At 36.3% G+C, this 15,446-nt stretch overlaps 1 protein-coding gene across 1 annotated transcript in view; it reads right to left on the bottom strand.

Annotated features, from left to right (window-relative positions):
• The window catches only part of LOC117426837 (integrin alpha-V-like), a 34,620-nt gene that overhangs the window by 10,448 nt on the left and 8,726 nt on the right, over positions 1-15,446 (bottom strand). Inside the window, exons 5-18 of the mRNA XM_034044937.3 lie at positions 14,002-14,063; positions 13,750-13,795; positions 13,282-13,407; positions 13,111-13,155; positions 12,732-12,775; positions 12,584-12,640; positions 10,774-10,826; positions 9,929-10,137; positions 9,273-9,464; positions 8,588-8,633; positions 8,026-8,133; positions 5,421-5,476; positions 4,865-5,019; positions 1,768-1,905 (exon numbers count right to left, since the gene is read on the bottom strand). Of these exons, the coding sequence (XP_033900828.2) occupies positions 1,768-1,905; positions 4,865-5,019; positions 5,421-5,476; positions 8,026-8,133; positions 8,588-8,633; positions 9,273-9,464; positions 9,929-10,137; positions 10,774-10,826; positions 12,584-12,640; positions 12,732-12,775; positions 13,111-13,155; positions 13,282-13,407; positions 13,750-13,795; positions 14,002-14,063 (1,337 nt within the window). The remainder of the gene's footprint in view (positions 1-1,767; positions 1,906-4,864; positions 5,020-5,420; positions 5,477-8,025; positions 8,134-8,587; positions 8,634-9,272; positions 9,465-9,928; positions 10,138-10,773; positions 10,827-12,583; positions 12,641-12,731; positions 12,776-13,110; positions 13,156-13,281; positions 13,408-13,749; positions 13,796-14,001; positions 14,064-15,446) is intronic.

The raw sequence follows: 15,446 nt of genomic DNA, 5'->3' as shown, positions 1-15,446 counted from the left end.
CCAGACGTGCTATCAGATGGTGCTTTTTGAGTAACAGCTTCTTTCTTGCCACCCTCCCATACAATCCAGTGTTATGCAGAGCTCTTGATATGGTTGACTGGTGCACCATTACTCCACTCCCAGCCACTGAACTCTGTAGCTCCTTCAAAGTGATTGTTGGCCTCTCTGTGGCTTCTCTCACAAGTCTCCTTGTTTGAGCGCTGAGTTTTGATGGACGGCCTTTTCTTGGCAGTGCCTGGGTGGTGTGATGCAGCTTCCACTTCCTGATTATTGATCCAACTGTGCTCAATGAGATATCCAAACACTTTGATATTATTTTGTACCCTTTCCCTAATCTATGCATTTGTATTACATTATCTCTAACTTCTGTAGAATGCTCTTTGGTCTTCATTTTCCTTCAGATTCACAGCCTGACCAATGATCCTTCAACAGTGGGGTTTTTATCCAGAAAATGTGACAGCAACTTTAATGGTTCACAGGTGGAGGCCAATGGTAAGGTAATTGTGTCCTCATTAGGGCAATTTCTTTCATCGGTGTAAACTGGGAGCTTCCACAGCACAGGGGTTGAATACTTATGCAAGCAAGATATTTCAGTTTTTTATTTTTCTTAAAAATATTTCCCAACATAAAACCAATGTCACCTTACAATAATTGATTTTGAGTTTCAGTGTTTTAAAATAAAATATCAAACAGAACGAAATTTCAATGTACCAGCACTATATATATATAAAAATAAACAAACAGTCAGCCCTATAACATTTTGACTTCCAGCCCTTGTCCGTTTTTCAGGAAACACAGAGATACAAATGTCAAAAATACATATCTGAAAGGATTGTGTTTTAAATAAGTAGGCTTCCATTTAGATGTACTGTATTGGCAGCACTATATTTTCAATAGAAGTAGTATTCAGAATGATATGATTCTGAAAATATCACTTGCTAAAACTAAACAGACAACACGTTAACTGTAATAAATCTGGTACGTATTGTAGCGGTATGTCAAATTTCCCATTAATGACCTAACAGCAAAATAAAACCTAAATGCTATCCATACACAGAATTGCGTAAAACGTAAAAGACAATGCAATTTAGCAAAACCAAAAGATAAAAAAGAAAAAAAAAATCAGTTTCCAAAGTCAGTATTCAAAATTGCTCGATTAGGCTCTAATGTCACAGTTCACTTGCAAATGAAAATGCACAAAAGCAACAAAAGATCAGATAAAAAAATAATAACAATAAAAAATACATCACAGTAGCTAGAACTGTTTAATAATTAACTGTTACATTACCCTAGCTTGTCTCGTTCGCTTTGTTTTGGCTGCATTTTCATCAGGTGAAACTGGAGGAAGAGCTGTGTAACTGCACAATGTAAGAGACTGATTTGGCTGTGACGGATATTCAGATAAATTGCATCATTGAAGAGATGGGCTTTGTATCAGAAAACTGGCGATGGAGTCGGAAATCGCGTGTGACAGGTAAGTGCATTAATTTGTTACATATACTGTATATAAAATGGGGATAAAACGCAACCGACGTGTATCTGGGTAACGGATAATTGAGTGTTGACTAATATTAACTATATATATATATATTATATATATATATATATATATATATATATATATATATATATATATATATATATATATATATATATATATATATATATATGTGTGTGTGTGTGTGTGTGTGTGAGAAACAAAGACAAATAAATTTACTCCAGTTTCTCCAGTTTAGCAGAGATTGACCATGAACTGATGATGCATACCTGCTTGGTGATATTAGCTGGAGTAAATTGGTTCAGAATTGGCAAGAGACCCGTTTGATCTGCAGCAGTTTTATAATCCAAGCTGTATTCCAGGAAGATAGTGATTGGCGTAATTTTGTCTCTGAACTCCGTCTCATCCTACACAAGGGAAGCCAAAAAATTATATGCAAGTAACAAAGAGTGTAACAATTGCCAGTGCAGAGTTTCATAAACAGTTCCCAATCTATAGGTTTCATTAGCCCAACAGTCAGACATCAATACAGTACTTTCACTTCCCCTATATATTGAAAAGAAAACTTGCTTACTTAAAGCTAAGGACAGATAAACAAAAGGTATCCAGCAGTAGACAAGGAGGAGATAGCAACTTCCTATGTTACCATGTTAATATGCAGAATATTTGAGTAAAGAGTTTCTCACCTCCCCTTCTACATAATAGGAATATAAAATTATATTAATTATATTGCCGATGGTGTCAGTTATTTTTGATGACACCTGTGCTATCCTGCATACTGGAAAGTATTGATGGAAATTGTATTCTGCATCTAATGAAATGCAGCCAGTATCCAGAATATGCAGTCAGATTGGAGTATCCCATAAACATATACACATACATATACACAGTACTGTGCAAAAGTTTTAGGCAGGTGTGAAAAAATGCTGTAAAGTAAGAATGCTTTCAAAAATAGACATGTTAATAGATTATATTTATCAATTAACTAAATGCAAAGTGAGTGAACAGAAGAAAAATCTAAATCAAATCCATATTTGGTGTGACCACCCTTTGCCTTCAAAACAGCATCAATTCTTCTAGGTACACTTGCACAAAGTCAGGGATTTTGTAGGCATATAGTCAGGTGTATGATTAAACAATTATACCCAAACAGGTGCTAATGATCATCAATTCAATATGTAGGTTGAAACACAATCATTAACTGAAACAGAAACAGCTGTGTAGGAGGAATAAAACTGGGTGAGGAACAGCCAAACTCAGCTAACAAGGTGAGGTTGCTGAAGACAGTTTACTGTCAAAAGTCATACACCATGGCAAGACTGAGCACAGCAACAAGACACAAGGTATTTATACTGCATCAGCAAGGTCTCTCCCAGGCAGAAATTTCAAGGCAGACAGGGGTTTCCAGATGTGCTGTCCAAGCTCTTTTGAAGAAGCACAAAGAAACGGGCAACGTTGAGGACCGTAGACGCAGTGGTCGGCCAAGGAAACTTACTGCAGCAGATGAAAGACACATCATGCTTACTTCCCTTCGCAATCGGAAGATATCCAGCAGTGCCATCAGCTCAGAATTGGCAGAAAACAGTGGGACCCTGGTACACCCATCTACTGTCCGGAGAAGCCTGGTCAGAAGTGGCCTTCATGGAAGACTTGCGGCCAAAAAGCCATACGTCCGACGTGGAAACAAGGCCAAGCGACTCAACTATGCACGAAAACACAGGAACTGGGGTGCAGAAAAATGGCAGCAGGTGCTCTGGACTGATGAGTCAAAATTTGAAACATTTGGCTGAAGCAGAAGGCAGTTTGTTCGCCGAAGGGCTGGAGAGCGGTACATGAATGAGTGTCTGCAGGCAGCAGTGAAGCATGGTGGAGGTTCCTTGCAAGTTTGGGGCTGCATTTCTGTAAATGGAGTTGGGGATTTGGTCAGAATTAATGGTCTCCTCAATGCTGAGAAGTACAGGCAGATACTTATCCATCATGCAATACCATCAGGGAGGCATCTGATTGGCCCCAAATTTATTCTGCAGCATGACAACGACCCCAAACATACAGCGAAAGTCATTAAGAACTATCTTCAGCGTAAAGAAGAACAAGGAGTCCTGGAAGTGATGGTATGGCCCCCACAGAGCCCTGATCTCAACATCATCGAGTCTGTCTGGGATTACATGAAGAGCTACTGAGGCTGCCTAAATCCACAGAAGAACTGTGGTTAGTTCTCCAAGATGTTTGGGCCAACCTACATGCCGAGTTCCTTCAAAAACTGTGTGCAAGTGTACCTAGAAGAATTGATGCTGTTTTGAAGGCAAAGGGTGGTCACACCAAATATTGATTTGATGTAGATTTTTCTTCCGTTCACTCACTTTGCATTTTGTTAATTGATAAATATAAACTATTAACATGTCTATTTTTGAAAGCATTCTTACTTTACAGCATTTTTTCACACCTGCCTAAAACTTTTGCACAGTACTGCATACATATATATATATAGATACATACATATATATAGATACATATATATATATATATATATATATATATATATATATATATATATATATAGCTATATCTCTATAGCTATATATATCTATATATATCTATATCTATATCTATATCTATATCTATATCTATATCTATATATATATATATATATACACACACACACACACACATACATACATATATACACACACACACACACACACACACACACACTGCTGTGCAAAAGTCTTAGACACGTTGCATTTTTCTACTCTGATGAATTATGACCATGAAATCAACAGTACAAAGGTCACTCGAAGTCAAGACTTAAAGGATGTGTTGCAGTAAGAATACCTCTGTTAAGAAAGGGGAACAAGACTAAAAGGCTAAAACACGCACAAGAACACAGAAATTGCACTATGGAACAATGGTCAAAGGTGCTTTGGACTGTTGATGGATGGACAACGACACCTGTGCCTTCTGCCAGTTCTGTTGTCAATTCAGCGCTTGTCTTCTTTCTATTCCTTGAGGATATTATCTTCAAGTATTGCTCATCCTTGTTAGACAGCTTTTTGGGTCTTCCAGTCTTGGGTTTGTCAATCACAGATGATGTTTCTCTGTACTTGTTGATTATGCTTCAGATACCACACCGTGAAAAAATCGAGTGATGCGAGCTATTTCACTCAATGTTTTTCCTTCTTTATGCAAGTCAAGGTTGTTATAATAGTAGAAAACACTAGTGCAGTCTTCGAGTAAACTGTTGATGCTCATAATGCATCAGAGTAGAATATATAGTGTGTGGTAACAATCTAACAACATTCTCTCTGGCCTACAGATACAGTACACATGGCTTTTTCTATTTACTCAAAATAAGACAAAAAAACCTACTTGTAAATAAGCATCCAGTTCTTCACAGGCAGGTCCCTTGCCATTCGTAACAGACATGTTTTTTGTATGGGAGGACAGCCTGTTGTGTAGGAACAGTACCCTCTTTATAGCTCCTTTCTGTTTAAGTTTGTCTAACAGTAACTCCACCTGAAAGTCTAGAAAAAGGGAGATGAAGTTTCCGTTTTTAAACCTAACCTGGTCATAGTTTTATATAAGCAATTTTCTTTTTTTTTTCACCACTTGTTTTTTTCACAGTCGAGAACGGATTTCACCTCTCATACTTTCATAAAAAAAGTTTCAGTTCTCTATTACAAAATAAATCAAAAGCTGTAATAGTTACAGTGGGAGATTGCAATAAGCTTCCAAACATGATGTGCCAAAGGGTACAGGTATATTAAATTGTCAATTTTGTACTACATGTTTTTTGTACTGTAAAATGAGAATACTCTTGCGGGTATTTTTTTTTTGTTGGAAGAATTACACTCTATCTCAAACACATGCTGTCGTAAAGGGGTATACAAATACAGTGTAACAAATACACTTTACAGTAACTTACTGAGGGTGTTCGGGGCTCCTTTCCCATTTGCCTTTAAGCAGAATTTTACTTTAAAACTGTAACAAAAATTAAGAACACAAGATTAAAGGTCTTCCAGTCAGCATTACAAAACTTACAGTATAGACACCTATTGCTGTTTTGGATAATACATTTGAAAAATGCTCACTTATCCAGGCTCTTTTGTACAGCGGTCTCAACACTTTGTTTTAGTGCGATATGTCCCGGGTTTGCACCTGCCCTCCGCCTGTGTGTGGATTGCCTCGCCCTGTGTGATGCGTCTGCCTGTGTTAACCAAGACTGCTACAATACTATTGATTTCAACACAAACTCTGCTTCGTGAATTTTAATAAATTTACCATGACTACAACGTGATTTGGGGAAATTTTTCAGAGACAGATTTTCAACCTTTTTAGTTACATGTCCATCTAGCTAGCTACCAATGCACCTGGATTATATTATGAATTTTTCAGGGCACTGTTTTCTCATTGTTTTTTGGGGGAAACTTTAGCAATATGCTGGTAATAATAATATGCTGTGTCTGTGTTGATATTAGAACAAGCTGCTCTGTCATCCTCAGACACAGACACTCTCACACTCCATCATGTCAGAGTAGGTCAGTTGTTAATTCTTGGGCAAAGTTGACATCACCGGCCTTGCTCTCATGGCCAAGGGGCGAATTGCAGTTTATCTTCTGAACTTCAGGCGATTCGTATTCGCAGCTAAAAACACGAATATATATATATATATATATCCTTTTTTAAAGAAAGGAAACCATACCCGCATTATGTAAAGTAACACATGTGAAAATTACAGGACATTTTCAAATTCCTTTAATATGACACACCTGAGCTTTTTATCTATACACTGGCTAATCAAGATCACAGTAAAACATGGAATGGGTGAAACGGCTATGCAATACAAGTCTTATTTCCATACTTGCACAGTCACAATAAATAAGACAAGAAACCAAGATCATAACTCGGGTACAAAAAGGAAACTACCAGTGACTGGGCAAGTGTAATGTTCCCTGGGATGGTTTTGGGGAAACAAAAAACATACAATACACACCCAGCCTGCAGCCACCCAAAATCACGGTTTACATTCTTAAACCACAGTGCCAGGGATCAATTGTGAAAAAAACATGTTCATGTGTGGTCTAAACTAATCTATCAGATGAGCAAGTTTTCAAGCCTGCAATACTTTGCAGTGGATGACATGTTTCCAGGCAATCATAACGACCATGAACACAAGTTTAGGAACCCGGCCCTTAAATTTCAGACCACCACTAACCTCAAGTAAAGAATGGTTATGTTTGCCAAAACAAGCAGTAATTACAGCAAACATCACCTACGGCTTTAAAATGTACAACATACAGTATTTTACCATAAGATAAAAATGCAATTCAGTATGCTATAGGTCCTCCACTGACCCACTGCCCAAGTGTAATCTACAACACTTTTTACATGTTTGTGGTACAGTTCTTGTACTGTCATTCCTCACTTAACTCAGTAAGCTGTCCTGTCAGGATCCAGATACCTAGGTTCTAAGCCCTGACAAGCTGTAGTAACTTAGTTGGGTTCAGACCTGGACAACTGAGTTGATTGTTGCAGGACCTGAACTCTACATTTTGTACAATTGTTATCAGCATATTTTGACGAAGGACCTTCCGGATGCATGACTTTTCAGAATACATATTATGTAGTATCAGGATGCTTTATCAGCACACAGAAACAGCCCAGAGACCAAACAATAGCTCTGTGAAGAGATGCCCAGAAGTTCTCGTGACCAGAGTTCAATTTAATTCTACTGGCAGGCACTGTTAGATACAGTAATACCGAGCATAACTTTTTTTCATGATGCTAGCAAAAAGTGATTTTTAAGTTGGAATAATTGTATCAGAAACAGGTGGTACAGTACGTGATCATCTAGATACTTTAGATTACTAAAATATCCCTGTGCTGGCAAGCTGTGGAATCGATGCCCAGTATTACATGGGATCAAAGCACCCCAGGTATCCTGTCTTAATCAAAATGAAGATGGACAACTACACATACTGTCTTTTTTTTTTTTTTTTTTTTTTTTTTTTTAATTTAATTTAAATTATGCAGTAGTTACCTTTTTAAAAACATGCACGTAAGCCATTCTTTCATATCCACTTACAGCGAGCCACTAAATGCTTGAACAATGATATGCAAAGAATGCTAATGTGCCGCCTACACAACAGGATTAAACCAAACATAATCTGAGTCACTGGAGTCTCTGTGGTTCTGCTGTCATTGATGGTTTTAGGGGATAAACCCATTTAGCATAATAATAGCACAGATAATGATTCTTAACAGATGGCCATCTAAATCAGGGTCACACAGGAGACAGTCGATCGAACAAAGACATTACACTTAGTCAGGTCTCTACTACATGTAGCTTTTAAAGTACAATATGTTAGGTATATTAATTTCAGACATTATAATACAAAAATGTGTAAGAAGTCTATTTGAGCTTTTCCACATATATCTGGGAACTGGTCGCTTGGCAGCAAACCTCTTGGTTGCCAGTCTCTTTCAACACACTGAACGTGTGGTTTCGAAGTCATTACCGTTTTGCTTACCAAGATACTGTAACGGAGGAACCAGGCAAAGTGCATTGTTTCTCATCTGGGTTGAGGATTGGAGGGGTGACATCCAAGGTGGCATTAACACCAATAACTGGCCTAGCTCTGTTAACAACAACAAAGAATACAGTAATACAGTTACAAAAGCAAACAGAATACAAAGTTAGCTGTTTTTTTTTTTAAAGAAAAAAAATACAATTTAGAGATACATTTTAGAATGTATTTAAAACAGACAGCCCCAACATGTTTTCCTGATAACCTAACGGTACTACTGTGTTCTTCTGGAAGTACATTATTTTAGCTTTTGTTTGTTCCACTTTGTCAGGAGTAAGTACATCACCAGGAACAGATGCTACAGCTTCTTCACCCCCCCCCCCCCCCACCCCACCCCACCCAGTTTAAAATGTGTATTATCTTTAAACCTTAAAAAGAAAGTAAAGCAGACGAACAATATCGGCTAATGCTTTCATTATTGTGTTCAGTAAAAATGGTTACAGAAACCATAGGAACAACCAAAAGGTTGTGAAAACTTAAAGCGGAATATGAGATTCATGCTTACCTGTACAGGACAGCTTTATCAGCTCCAAACACACCGACAATCAGATCTAGGCACACACACACAAAAAAAAACAGTCCCCCGTTATGTGGTTTTAAATGTACTGTGAAGTCTAAAAGGATTTGGCATGTCAAGTGTGAAAGCCACACTACTGCAGCAGCTTTCTTTTTTGAGTTCACTACAGTTTCTGTAAACTTCTTGAATAAGGACAGGGGGCTAGGATTGTTTTTTACACATTTAGTCATAGTGCAAGACTTCATGCATATGTTTTATAAGAGACAGATGCATAAAAAAAATCAATTCAACCTTTAAAATACACAACTAACGCAAACTGTCGTCAGCGGTGTTCGTTGAAAAATGTTTTGTGAACTGCAAATTTGAAGAGTTTAAAAATGGATTTTAATGAAATCTTAAGAAAAGAAAGTTTCCTTAAACAGTCCTTTAAGTGAGTTGTGAATAAAGCTCTGTATTTCTATATTTCAGAAAGACTAATATACTGTAATATACAGGGTGATTCGAAAGTAAGTTTACAACATATCTTGTGTGGTAAACTTACTTTCTAAATCATCCAACACATTTTCTACCTTACATACAATAACAACAGTTTTTCTTGTTACAATTTATCATACATTTCAAAAGAATGAGAAAGAGGGAAATCTCTCACTAAGATTGTACAACCATGCAGTACCTGGGTACCCATTCAGATCTATATCTGTGGCTCCGTGCATGGAGTATCCAAAGCTGGGTGGCATGCTGGTGGAAGCCCATCTCCCTTCCAGGACCTGGGAGTGTGTTGGGTTCAGTCCTGAAGCACGTCCATTGTAGATGTAGACAATACCTTGGTTGTCTGTTCCTCCATAAGGAGCAGCAATTGCAATATCTAAAAAGAGGAAAGGGTCATGCACATTTCTTTTAAAAGTAGTATAATGAGATTTGCAATATTCTTATTTTAAAAGAGACACTATACAGAATAATTTGTTTTTTTACAAACCACTACAAAAGGGCACAATTTGGAAATATTTTTAGAAAAATGCATATATTAAAAACAGAGAATGTGGAGAGTTATTATAATATTTTGGATTAAATTAAGACATCATCATTAAGGCAACTAAATAAAAATCTCCATGTTCACTTTTTTAATGCATGAGTTTTTTTCACAGCTAAAAAGTAAATTAATTGTTTTGTTTGAAGCAACTATGTCACCCTGCAAAGGACATTAAATACAGAATTAAGAATCAGACATGTCCTAATAAATACATAAAAACATAACATTTTAACTTGCTTCAGTAAATTTAATTTTGAACCACTATTGTTCTTCCTCCTTTCCAACAAAAAATATAATACCATTAAAGCCATCGAGATCGAGGTCCCCGAGGGGTGCAACACAGCTGCCAAATCTAGCATAGATCTCAGTCCCCGTCAGCTTCTGTGTTTTCTTTGTGAAGGAGACTGGGCTGTCCCTCAGATAGACGTACACCTGACCAACCTCTCGGAGCTTTCCATCAGACCCACGGTCCATGAAGAGAGGGGATCCACTAAAGAGATCTGCAAGACTGAAAAGAAAGCAGATACCATGTGGAACATTGCAGCTTTACAGTCCTTCACAATCTAGCTATACATGTTTGTGTGAACTTGGTACATCTTTATCTGTCCTTACAGCTAACATTAGTCAAATCTATTACAGGTGTCTGGCTGCCTCGTGTAATTGATCATTTAGAGGACCCACAAACACTTGGATATGTTTAATTGTGTAATGTTTACTGCAATAATGTCACATTAAGATCAATAAAAACATTGATGCGAATAATATTACAATTCACGATCATCTGCACTATAGTCCAGCATTGCTATATCAAAATCTTAATACAAATAAACAGTAGTCCCTGAAAAGGACGTTTAAACCTTTGGCTAAAAGTTTAGAGAAAACACCTCATTTATTTTTTTAAATAACATTTGTTTATTTACTGTTGCTGCCTCTTTTCTTGCTCAATTTATAGCGGAAATTGCACAATGGGTGACTCTTTCAAGATGTATTTACACTCTTAAATATTTATCACTATTTTAAAGAATCCTGAAGTTCACCGGACACACTGCAACTACACAGAGAAATGGAACTGCTTATCTTTTGAGTCATCTGAATTAAAATTTAAAAGCCTTGTCTTTCACCTGGAAGAAAACTGCTTACTTACCCATCATTATTAATGTCAACGGCAGCAACAGAATGCCCGTAGTAAGCTGCCATCTGTAAAATATTTTTTTCTTAAAAGACTTTTCTTTGCAAAAACAAGAAACACCAATATATTTCTACAAAAGGGACTAACTGGTTTATGTTACAGTACTTTTTTACAGTACAGTACTTCAAAACAAACTGTTTTAAGAAAGCCTGCCAACTGTACAATATGTTCATCAAGCTCTAAATTATTGTCTTGCATTCCAGTTGCAATGGGACAGCAAGAAGCATCTCCTCTCGATGGATCTTTGGTACAGTACCATTTGGCAGTGGTTAAATAGGATTTACACTCGCTTCTGACAACCCACCCATACCCTCTTAGTCATAACCCAATGTTGTTTGCACTAAAACCACAACAAGGTTCTTGACAAAAACTACCATGTTTTTTTCCCCACAATTCTTTCATTCTGTTTTCATGCTGCACAGAAAAGAAGAGCAGGAGCGACTAATATAAACATGTCCATTATCTAAACATGCCTATAACTCCACTTACTCCTACACTCCTGGTTACATCTCAGTATTTATTGTATCAGGGTAGATTTAAAAAAAATATAAATGTAGAGAAATTTCAGCAAATACCATTTGTTTTAGGTTTGATTGCCAAAGAAACCATGCAAACAATGCAGCATTACTAAGGAAAGCAACATTTCAGGTCAGCATATGGTTTCCGTGAAGAAATTCAATAAACATGAACTACGCCTTTTGGTCTTACTGTTGCTTGGATACACTAGTTATTGATTTTAATTTTATTTATAATTATTGTTCTCGAGGCTTACAGTGCACACTAAAAACCCTGGCAATATCTCCTTTCATGGAAAACATTGTACACTTTCTGGAAAGGGATTATTTTACTTGACAATGGTGCCTGTTTTAACACACACTTCACATCTTGCAATCTAGACTTTAACCAATTATAACTTTCTTAATTGGCAGCACATTGTCATCTATGACTGGTCAACAAATTACACTTCACTGACCAAACACAGCAAACAGTTCTTAATACTGTAAATGTCGATTTTAAAACACATACACCTTGTATTCTTAATATTTAAAAAAAAAAAAAAAAAAAAAAAAAAAAGTGGTGAATTCATCACTGCAGTTCATTTTCATACCTTATTATACAAGAAAACAGGTCTGCTACCCTGACAGCAGAAGGAAGGCGAACAGTATGTAGGATCTTGATATCAAACATGGCTGGGTGGATTAGAATCAATGAGTCCATTTTTCTAAAACAGGATTAAAAGTGGGCCCAAGGCACAGGGAGCATTTTTGGCATTGACCCATTAGCTGTAAGCACTCAGCTAGACGGGATGACATGAGCCTGAACAAGTAAATCACTTGGGATCCCACACCAACTGCTGCCCCACCTCCCTTAGCCAGGAATACTGCACTTCGCCAGATGGAATTTTCCCTGTTTAGTCACTATCCTGCCTCACAATAATAACTGTATCTTGCTAAAGTTCATAAAAATACACTCCCCTTCCAAAATGCTTCAGACCCAACCGCCATAAACTTGAATGCTGACTTTGCGTATTGTTTACCCTTCCGTTTCTCTGAAATGATGCTGCCAAAATGGACCTTCAATTAGTTCCAGATGTGGTGGTGGGTTTAGGACATGAACTCCTAGCTAGTAAATAAATACCTTTAAAAACTAAACATATTTCAAGTGCAAACCAAGACGCTGACAATAAAAATAAAAAATACATTCATTCAGTTGCAAGAAACTGTAATAAAGAGCGAGTGGTACTCAAGTATAATTGCCATCTGACCTGCTCTCCGGTGAAATTAACGAGAGACTCCATAGTTGTGCCACTGAAAATTGTCACCTGAAAATAAATAAATATATTTAAATTAAAAGTTCTACCCTTTTAAAAGAACAGATGCATTATTTCTGTTGAAAATTACAAGTATTCTTACATAACCAAGAGCTCGAGCTCCTCTGGGAACACCAGTCACAAAATCTGTAATGGAAAAGAAAAAAAACATTTACAAAAACCTGCAAACCTCATACATGCTGTACAGACATAGCTAATGTAACTGCATTTTATATTACTTTGGATATTTATTTTACTTAATTTACATAGAATGAGCTTTTTTACATACCACAGCACAGCATATAGATACTAATTAAACTGGCTTACAGGTAGCTTTTGGGGAGTAGAAAAAGCCTGAATAATTTAAATAATTCATATAACTAAATTTTTCCACCTGATCTTATTGCTTATTTAATAAATACATTAAATTTATATGTTACAAATGTAATTGTAAATAGATCAAGACCAGTTCAAATTCTTACCATCTATTCCATCGCCATTAAAGTCTGCAACAGCTATTGAATAACCTAATAATTTAAAGGAAACACAAGATTTTAGATTTTTTTAAATAGCAAAACAGATTCATATGCAAATAATAAAGACTTCTTAAACATTTTTCAGCAGCATATGAACAGTTATAAGAGATCACTTACCTAAGTAGCTGTCGTCAAATGCAGCACTGGCTGGCTTGGTAGTCAGTTGACTATCATACGATGTGTAATAGGAATCCTTATTATATTTATTCACAATCTGAGGAATCAGATCAGAAATCAGTTGACCTGTGGAAATGTAAATTCAGTCTCAGATGACAATACAGCACAACTTAAATTAATTTGTCACAGAGGATCATTTCTGGTACTCCGTCCCCAAATTGCTTCATTCATCTTCGATCATTAAGCCAAACTTTATCCCCGTAAGTTACTGTCTGTGGTACAATGCATGTCAAATCACTTGTCTAGTACATAAGCCTAGTACAGGCTTATGTAAATAAAATGTGTCAAGCAGAAGACACACAACTGCAAAAAGCAGTGCATTCTGGGACTTTTCAGTAGTGCAAAACTTGGCCTGGTAGGAACAACAAAGTCATTGTAGGTTGGTGGTAGATCTTTTACATGTCTTACCTTGCCAGTAAAAACTACCAGGCCCTCCAACAACAACGCGATTGTCCTGTCAAAGAAAGAAAAAGAGTAAGAAAGATTTTCAGTTACAACACATTTTGTATGTATTTACTGTTAGATATAGTATAGAGATGAATTGAAAATGTAAGTGTGACATAAGGACTGTACTTAAAAGACAGACATACCACAAAACCATACAGAAACGTACAACCAGTCAAAATAACACAGTCCAGTTTACTTTAAAATACCCCATACCTTTACAAAGTCAATGCTAAATCCTGCCTGACAAAAACCTTGTCCTTCTGGATTGTTTTTATCTGAAAAAACAAAAACAAAAAAAACTTATGTTAAAAAAATGGTAAGCATGATCTGCTGATTGCACCATCGTGAATTTGAACAAAAGTCACTGAAATCTTGTAAATGGATGTAAAAACACATTTGGTTAGGCACTGCCTTTACTTCCTTTAAAATGCAGTGTGTCATGCACTGAAAATACAAATATGCAAGTATCTGTAAATTGTTTAGTTGTGTATGCACACAGCCATGTAGGTCAGCAAATGAGATTTGTATTTTGTAGCTGAGCGAGCATGTAAATGAACAGAATGTATGTTACTGTAAACTCTCGGTTGTGATCTTCACATACATACAGCGCTTGTTAATTTATTTTTGTGAAAAAGTGGGCTTGCTTCTTCAAAAAATATTAATGAAATTTCTTGAAACTTTTTTTCATACAATGTAGTTAGTGTACCCAAGTAGTCTGTTGAAAATAAATACTCACTTTAAAACTACATTGCTAAACAAAATACTTTAGATTGCCGTTGAACATCTTTTTTTATTATTATTTCCTGCAAACTGTAGATAAAAACGAGAGGTTTAATCTGTTTCTGGTCTTTTTTTTCTGATCTTTGTGATGCCACGTTTCTTGGACATGGTGCTGCCTGTGTGATTTGACCTTTCAACTTTTTTTTTTTTTTTTTTTTTTAAAGGGGCAGTGCTACTCAAAAACAACCAATTTAAAACGTTTCGTTCTTATTATTGAAGAAAAAATATATACCGTTTCATTTTGAACACGGTAATAAAAACAATTTTAACATGCTGATTTTGTATATATACAGTATGTACATTTATGCCAGAAGCACACTGAGAAATAAGAACACTGTTTATTTCAGACACTGTCTGTTTCGCTATGCGGTGTGAAAGCCTGCATCGTATAGTATTAAAAAAATTTTTAAAAAAAAGATTGTTACGTTGGTGTGAAAGGACCTTTGACTAAGTTTTGTACTCTAAAGTAACATTTAAACTTGCCAGCAGTCAAAAGCAATAGTCTTTATAGAATTGGTTTTGGTGTACTATTTAAAAGCTCTCGAGTATGTTGATGTAGCTAAACCTACATTTGGTGGCCTTTCCGTGACATTTCAGTGAATTCTTGTTTTTTTTTCCCGCAACTCGCCCGTGAAATGTACTAAAAATCACTGTGACAAAATGTATCCTTAATTATTAATTGAAATACTATCCCCCCCAACCCATTATCCTTGCCAAACCATTGCAGAATCTTCTGAGTGATTAAGTGCTCAACCCTAATTTGAAATTCACCATATTCATGTTTAATAAATGCACCATGTTCTGACAATAAGGTGTTAATGTCTTGTTATGCATAACATTTTACATGTTAAGGTTAATCCAGACCTTCCTCCTCACTT

This window comes from Acipenser ruthenus, chromosome 11 (assembly GCF_902713425.1).
Source record: "Acipenser ruthenus chromosome 11, fAciRut3.2 maternal haplotype, whole genome shotgun sequence".
NCBI lineage: Eukaryota > Metazoa > Chordata > Actinopteri > Acipenseriformes > Acipenseridae > Acipenser > Acipenser ruthenus.
The sequence above is the reverse complement of the archived record's forward strand: the minus strand, read 5'-3'. Positions and strand labels throughout refer to the sequence as shown.